The sequence below is a fragment of the Octopus bimaculoides genome, chromosome 13 (assembly GCF_001194135.2).
Source record: "Octopus bimaculoides isolate UCB-OBI-ISO-001 chromosome 13, ASM119413v2, whole genome shotgun sequence".
Classification (NCBI taxonomy): Eukaryota; Metazoa; Mollusca; class Cephalopoda; order Octopoda; family Octopodidae; genus Octopus; species Octopus bimaculoides.
Genome location: NC_068993.1, coordinates 9565116 through 9573774, shown reverse-complemented (window position 1 = coordinate 9573774; position 8659 = coordinate 9565116). Strand labels below are relative to the sequence as shown.

Genomic DNA, 8659 nt, shown 5'->3' with positions numbered 1-8659 from the left:
TATATATATATACGTATGTATACATACATATATAATATATATGCATATATATAAGTATGTATACATATATACATGTATATATACATATATAATATATATGCATATATATATATATATATATATGTGTGTGTGTGTATATATATATATATATAATATATATATATGTATGTTTGTATACATATATACATATTTATATATAATATATATGCATATATACACACATATATTCGTATATATTTACATAGAGCATAAAAAATACAGAACACAAAGAATACTTAACTTGACAGCTGTTTCAGGAAGCTTGGATTTATATAATAATCTAAATATTCATAATTTGCAGATGGAATGTGCAGTAAGTTTTGAGTATGCAGCCAGTAAACAATCACACTTGAGATATTACCAAAAGTCTGACTCCCTTCATGAAGATGTATTCATAAATTACATCATAGCATACAATCCACCATCTTCAGGCAAATTTCTAAACAGGTACAAACAGGTGAGAGAATAAATACCTTGATGATTATGAATCCAACCAACATCTTTTGGATACTTACCCCCAAAAATGCTGGATAAATTGTCATCATCAAGGTATTATCTCACCTGTTTAAAATTTTACCTGAAGATTGTAGTATATATGCTATGATTTAATCTATGAATGCATCAATAAAATTCTACCAGAGCAGCTGTTGTAAATTTTAAACCCTATTTGTGTCCCGGTATATAAATGCCAAATATGGCAAAGTGGAAAATCTTGTTCAACAGACCTTTGTTGTTTTCATTTTTGAACTTGGGACAAGTTTCGCAACAGATCCTTTCAATGTCTCGTTGGTAACATGTGGCAGGCTTAATGTATTTACAGCGAGGTGACATATCACCAAATTCACAACCTGGTGCTAAAAAAGAAATATACAACATCAATTGTAGTTGAGGCAAGTATTTAATTACAATAAACTATTGCAACTAGCTATAGCTGTTATTGAGTTTTAATTAACTCCAGGTGAGCTTGGATCAAGCAGTTTAGCCCAGATCAGTCAGGATCAAGCATATTAGCTAGGATATTTAGGAAGGTACTTGGCATCTAAGGTTACTTGCTGTAGTCCAATGTTAATCTGTTGTTCATAAATGAAATAATAATAATAATAATAATCCCTTCTACTGAAGGAACAAGGCCTCAAATTTGGGGGAAGGGCTTAAGTCGATTACATTGACCCCAGTGCATAACTGGTACTTATTTAATTGACCCCGAAAGGATGAAAAGCAAAGTCGACCTCGGCGGAATTTGAACCCCGAATGTAGCAACTGGTGAAATACTACTAAGCATTTCGTCCAGCATGCTAATGACTGTCAGCTCACTGCTTTATTATTATTAAAAAACTCATTGTTTGGAACTGCAAGAGTTTTTGAAGCATGATCAGTAAATAAGTGTCACTTTAATCTGCTGGCTTTCCACCATACCCAGCAAAAAAAGCTGAGAGTTTACATCAAAATAATAATAATAATAATTAAGGCCAATAGGCCAGATATAGTTGTCAGAGATCATGAAGAAAAAAAAATGCTTTCTAATTGATGTATCAATACCAACAGATGACAACGTTTCTCTAAAAGAAATGGAGAAATTTTCAAAATACAAAGACCTGGAAATAGAGGTAACTCGAATGTGGTGTCTAAAAACAGTAACAATTCCTATCATAGTAGGTGCCTTAGGTATGATAAAAAAATATTCAGACAAATACATAACAAAAACACCGGAACTAACAAATATATATAACATTCAGAAAATAGCACTTATGGGCACTGCGCACATCCTATGTAAAACACTTTCAATACAGTACATATATGAGCATTACAACAAACCACAGCACATACCCAAAGCACACAGAGCTGCGCTCAGTAGTGCAGTGAAAGCACGTTATAAAAACAAGACTACTGAATAATAATGATGATAATAATAATAATAATAATAATAATAATAGTAGTAGAAACAAGCCAAGTTAACTTACTTTGGATTGCACTGTTCAATTTCTTCTTGTGAATTTTGCATGCTTCACAGCAGATCGCTCTGTTGTAGTGTTCATAACATTGGTAAGCAGGAAGGTTTTTACACTTGGGACTGTGATCTCCATATTCACATCCTAACTCAAAGAAAGAAACTCACTTAGGTATTATATGAATATCCCTGTGGTGTGTGTATGTGTGTGTGTGTGGTTACATTTATTTAGTCATCTCTGTCCTGTCTGACTGATCAAATAGTTTTCTAGTTAAGACACTGTATGATTTAAACAGGTGTTTCCCCATATCAGCAGTACCCAATGTGACATTCCCTTTGTGAAACAGGAGAGTGTGATTTGAGGAAGATTTGGTTGCTATTTCTAGCAGACTGAGTGACAACGTCTCCCTAGACATTACTGTCTCAAGTCTGAGGGCTCATAGAACCAGTTAACCAGTCTCCATGGTCTATAAATAACCAAGTGTTTGTGTGTGTGTGTGCATGTGTGCGTATACATGTATATACTTAGATATTGGTGTGTGTGTGTGTGTGTCTGTATACATGTATATACTTATATAGATACATGTATAATTCTTAGATATTTCTTAGATATTTGTGTGTGTTTGTGTGTGTGTGTGTGGTTAATTCATCTTACCTATTTCTGCTTTGTTTTTGATTTGATGACATTTTTCGCAACAAGACTTGTAATAATGTTCATAGGTGTAACATAAGTGGCTGCCAAAACGGTCAATGGCATCAGGACATAGTACCCCATTGATAAGAATTGGAGCATCAATCTGAGGACAGATCTACAGAGGAAGAGACAAAATAAAACAATACATACACAAAGGAATATAACACGCAAAATTCATAACTAATGTAAATTCCACAGAACGGAAAAAATTAAGAGGACCTATTGAAGAAAGAAAGAATGATTTGTATTTTTCTAGCATTCATAGTTAAGCTTTCTTTAAATATTCTTAACGTTTGTCTACATTCATTTCCTCATGTCTCTGTTGGTGTTGCCTTTTTATCTCTCTTTATTATATCTTCTTGTTCCTCTCTAATCCATGCTTTATACCTGTGCATCCTTTCTCAGGCAGCTTGCAAGTGTGTTTCTTGTGAATCCAGAGTTTAGGCTAAATTAAACCTTCATCATCATCATCGTCGTTTAACGTCCGCTTTCCATGCTAGCATGGGTTGGACGATTTGACTGAGGATTGGCAATCCAGAAGGATGCACCGGGCTCCAATCTGATCTGGCAGAGTTTCTACAACTGGATGCCCTTACTAACGCCAACCACTCCGAGAGTGTAGTGGGTGCTTTTACGTGCCACCAGCAAGAGGGCCAGTCACATGGTACTGGCAACGGCCATGCTCAAAAAGGTGTCTTTTACGTGCCACCTGCATGGGAGCCAGTCCAGCGGCACTGGCAACGACCTCAGTGGAATGATTTTCTAACGTACCACCAGCACAAGTGCTAGAGGGCGATGCTGGTAACGATTACGCTCAAATGGTATAAACAAATATTAATTTTTTAAGCGAGCAGATGATAAATAATTGCACTTATGCACATGTATTAACTCTTTAGGGTTTAGATTACTCTGTCAAATGTAATACCGTAAATCCTTGAGTATAGTCCGCCCTTGAGTATAATACGCAGGGGATTTTTAGGGGGCTGTACCTCTGAAAAACCTAAACCTTGTGCATAATACGCACCCCTTCTCTAACTTGAGTCAAAGAGGTTTATATAATGTCCTTGGTTTGTAAACATATATACGGTAAAGTCCTTTATTATTATTGTATATATAACATAATGCAAACGTGTAGCTTTTTTGTGCTCTTTGTTTGCAGAAAATAAAGAAATAACAGTAATAACATCAGTGAAAAATGTGTTTAAATGCTTTTAAAAAATGGTAGGGTTTAGTTAAACAAATCGACCCAGGTACAAAGGTGACTGATAGAAGAATAAGTACCAGATATAAAAAAATATATATATAAGTACTAGGGTCAATTTGCTCCCCTAAACTCTTCAAGTTTGTCCCCTAGTATGGTTGCAGCCCAATGATCAAAACAAGCAAAAAATAAAAGAAGAATAAAACTTTATGAGGTGGGGGGGAACAAAAAACCAAAAAAAAAAATAACCCCCCAGGGTACAAAATAATACTTACATCTGAAACAGATTGAGGTTTGCCAGATTGATCAACATTGAAAGTTTGTGAATTTCTTTCATGTCCCTGGTTATATGTAGGGTACTCTGGGTAGTAATTGGAATACGGTACCCTATTGTTGGGTACTCTAATAGGGTACCGCCGTCCAGTGTTTATGACTTGTCTAGGGAACTGTGCTCTATTACTTGGTACCAGCCTTGGATATTGAAGTCTATTATTTCGTACTCTGACAGGATACTGTCTTCCAGTGTTTGGTACTCGTCTTGGGTATTGCCCTCTTGCAAGTGGTACCTGGCTAGGGTACTGTCCAGTATATGGTATCTGGCCAGGGTACCGCCCTCCTGTGTGTGGTATCCGACTGGGGTATTGCCCTCCTGTCTGTGGTATCCGACTAGGGTACTGTCCTCCAGTATGAGGTACTTGTCTGTGAATATTCCCAGTAATGAATGCCTATAAAATAAAATATACAATTAGTGGATTTCAGATATGGACATTTTGGAATAAAATAGAATTAAGAGAGAACAAATGGCAGAAAATACTAAGAAAAAGCATTCAATAAATATTTTTGAAACATTGATTAATAATTAACATAATTCAAAACAGGATTTTATCAGAGAGCTTCCCTGTCTGGACATGGTTACAAAGTCAGAAAATAGCACAGCTTCCATGACATTCGGAAACACATTTTCATGCTAAGAGTAGGCTGAAGTGTGGAACAAACTGTCGGCATCAAAACTTCCATGCTTCCTGAGATTCGCCAACACTACACCTGATTTTCTCCCCTCTATACATACGCAAGCATGTATCTGACTCATACACTGTTCACTTTCCAGACATTTGTACAATACTGCATATGCTTTATGCGCACTTTTGACAAGTTGTAGTGCACCTGAACACTGTATACAATAATTTCATTATTATTATTATAACTTCATCATCATCATCATCGTTTAACGTCCGCTTTCCATGCTAGCATGGGTTGGACGATTTGACTGAGGACTGGCGAACCAGATGGCTGCACCAGGCTCCAATCTGATTTAGCAGAGTTTCTACAGCTGGATGCCCTTCCTAACGCCAACCACTCTGAGAGTGTAGTGGGTGCTTTTACGTGCCATTGGCACGAATGCCAGTCAGGCGGTACTGGCAACGGCCACGCTCGAAATGGTGTATTTTACGTGCCACCTGCACAGGAGCCAAGAGTATTAATATATAAATTATGTACACACACACATATATATACATATACATATACACATACACACACATCATCATCATCAACAACAACTACAGCAACATAAGAACCACACTTTAAATACCTATCATCTTCCCGAATTTTGAATGACAGTGGAAAATGTCTCACCTTGTTTCTTTGGTTTGGCCAATAACCATGTGTCCTTCGTGGGCTTTCGATTTTGGTCAGGATCCTGATACTGGGCAACGATCTCCTTGCATTTACAGATGAGGATTCTGTCTGCAAAACCAAGATATCATCATCATCATAATCATCATCGTTGTCATCATCATCATTATTATCATTATCATCATCATCACCATCATCATCATCATTGTTGTCATGCCACATCAGCTCATCATTGTCATCATCATCATGAATTATGATTCTCAGCACAAGTACTACTAACGTAGGCACCAGGGCAGAAATTTGTGTATGTAAATGTGTGTGTGTGTATTAATGTATGTGTGTGTATGTGTGTGTATAGATGTGTGTATGCATATGTGTATGTATGTATGTATGTATGTATGTATGTATATGTGTGTGTATGTATGGGCGTGTGTATGTAGGTGTGTGTATGTGTGTGTGTATGTATGTGTGTATGTATATGTGTGTATGTATGTGCGTGTGTGTATGTATGTATGTGTGTATTTGTGTATACGTATGTGTACGTGTGTGTGGAGTGGGTTGGTGGGGTTATATTAACCCTGGTATTTTGCTGGTACTTTAGTTTATCAACTTTGTAAAGATGAAAGGCGAAGTTGGCATCAGCAGGATTTGAACTCACAAACTGTTTCTAAGTGCTGCTATAAATACAGCAGAGCCTTTCTTTTTATTTTTTTTCCTGACAATCACCAACAACCCCAAAGGAGCATCTACCGACACCACCATTACTGTCCCCAACCACTACCACCACCATCACCACCATTAGTTTAACATCTTTCTAACACATCCCATCAGCAAATATCATACCACCACCACCACCACCACCAGTACCATCCCCATTATCCCAACCACTACTACCATGACGATGACGACAACAATGATGATGATGATGACAATGATGACGACGACCACTACCACCACTAATTTAATGTCTTTAAAACATCCCACCAGCAAATATCATACCACCACTACCACCCCCAATACCACCTCCACCACCACCACCACCGCTACTACTACCATCAATGCCACAACTACTACCACCACCACCACCACCACTGCCATCATCACAACTACAGCCACCACCCCAACCGACATCACCGCCACCCACCCCCAACCACTGCCATCCGCAACAACACTAACCAACTACCATTATACATTATCACTGAACCCCGCTACACCACCACTACCACCACCACCAATGAACGCAGCCAATAAATAGCAAGTAATACAAAGTGTATCATGGGATATCACCTGCCTTTTAAATCAAAACCATTTTGAAACTCATTACCAAGGCCATTGAGATAACAAAAACACAAAAAACTAAGCAAAAGAAATAAAAAAAAGAAAAAATTCTTTAATTATGTTAGAGAGAAATATAGCACAGAACCATTAAATGTTGGCCTTCTTTCTTTCTTTCTTTCTTTCTTACCCTCATCCTGCAACTAAATTTCTATCTTAGGGGTGGATGGGCGTTTCCTATTGTGGTTGTTTATGTTGCAATCATTATCGTTATTATTATTGTTGTTGTTGTTAAGGTGGTAAGCTTGCAGAATTATTAGCATTTTGGACAAAATGCTTGGAAGCATTTCTTCCGACTCTTTAGGCTCTGGGTTCAAACTCCCCTAAGGCTGACTTTGCCTTTTGTCCTTTCTGGGTCAATAAAATAAGTACTGGTTTAATACTGGAGTCAATGTAATCAACTTAAGCCCATTCTCCCAAAATTTCAGGCCTTGTGCCTATGCTACAAAGAATTATTGTTATTATTATTATTATTAGTGGTGTTTTGTCTGTCTTTATGTTCTGAGTTCAAATTCCGGCAAGGTTGACTTTACCTTTCATCCTTTCAGGGTTGATACCAGTCAAATACTGTGGTCCATGTAATCAACTTCTCCCCTCCCCTCAAAAACTGTTAACCCTGTGCCAAAATTTAAAACCGTTATTATTCTGGGCAGAATGCTTAGCAATATTATGTCTATCTTTATGTTCTGAGTTCAAATTCTACCGCGGTCGACTTTGCCTTTTATCCTTTCGGGGGTCGATGAAATAAATACCAGATGAACACTGGGGTCGATGAAATTGACTAGCCCTCTCCCCACTAAATTTCAGGCCCTGTGCCTATAATATAAAGGGTTATTATTTTCACGAATGCAGCAAACTGGCAGGATCATTAGCACACTGGGTAAAGTACTTCGCAGCATTCCGACAGTCTTTATCTTCTGACTTCAAATTTCACCGAGGTTGACTTTGCTTTTCATCCCTTCAAGGGTTAATAAAACAAGTCCCTGTTGAGTCCTGGGGTCGATATAATCGACTTACCCCTACCCCTGAAATTGCTGGCCTTGCACTAAAATTTGAAACAGTTAAATATTATTATTGTTGTTATAGTCACAGGTGTGGATGTGTGGTAAGAAGCTTGCTTCCTAACCACATGGTTCCAGGTTCAGTCCCAACGCATGGCACCTTCGGCAAGTGTCTTTTGTTATAGTCTTGGGCTGATCAAAGCCTTGTGAGTGGATTTGGGAGATGAAAACTGAAAGAAGCCCGTCATATATGTATATATATATATATATATATATTTACGTGTGTGTGTGCGTGTGTGTATGTGTGTGTTTGTCCCCCCCTACTATCACTTAACAACCGATGTTGGTGTGTTTACGTCTCCGTAACTTAGTGGTTCGGCAAAAAGACACTGATAGAGTGACTGCACAGGGACTCCATCAACAATGGTTCTAGTAATATTATTAGTTGTAGCAGTTATCCCTAATTAAATCGTTAGACTCGTGCCTTATTTTATCATTAGATATATACACAAAAATGCAGCATATAATTTATCAACACACACACACTCGTATATATATATATATATACATACATATATACACACAACACATATATATAAAGAACTTACAGTGACTCTTCCATCAGTTTCTTCAGTGAGATTTGTAGGTTGTGTAGAATTAAATTCATAATCTTAAAAATAGAAAGATATTTTTATACATACATGTTTACACACACACATGCACACATATATATATACATATATATATATATATACATATATATATATATATATACATACATATATATATATATATATATATACATA

At 37.0% G+C, this 8659-nt stretch overlaps 1 protein-coding gene across 1 annotated transcript in view; it reads right to left on the bottom strand.

Annotated features, from left to right (window-relative positions):
• Positions 1–8659, bottom strand: part of LOC106876019 (uncharacterized) — a 43343-nt gene that overhangs the window by 5381 nt on the left and 29303 nt on the right. Inside the window, exons 4-9 of the mRNA XM_014924428.2 lie at positions 8462–8523; positions 5518–5628; positions 4158–4607; positions 2643–2796; positions 2001–2132; positions 765–893 (exon numbers count right to left, since the gene is read on the bottom strand). Coding sequence (XP_014779914.1) covers positions 765–893; positions 2001–2132; positions 2643–2796; positions 4158–4607; positions 5518–5628; positions 8462–8523 — 1038 coding nt within the window. The remainder of the gene's footprint in view (positions 1–764; positions 894–2000; positions 2133–2642; positions 2797–4157; positions 4608–5517; positions 5629–8461; positions 8524–8659) is intronic.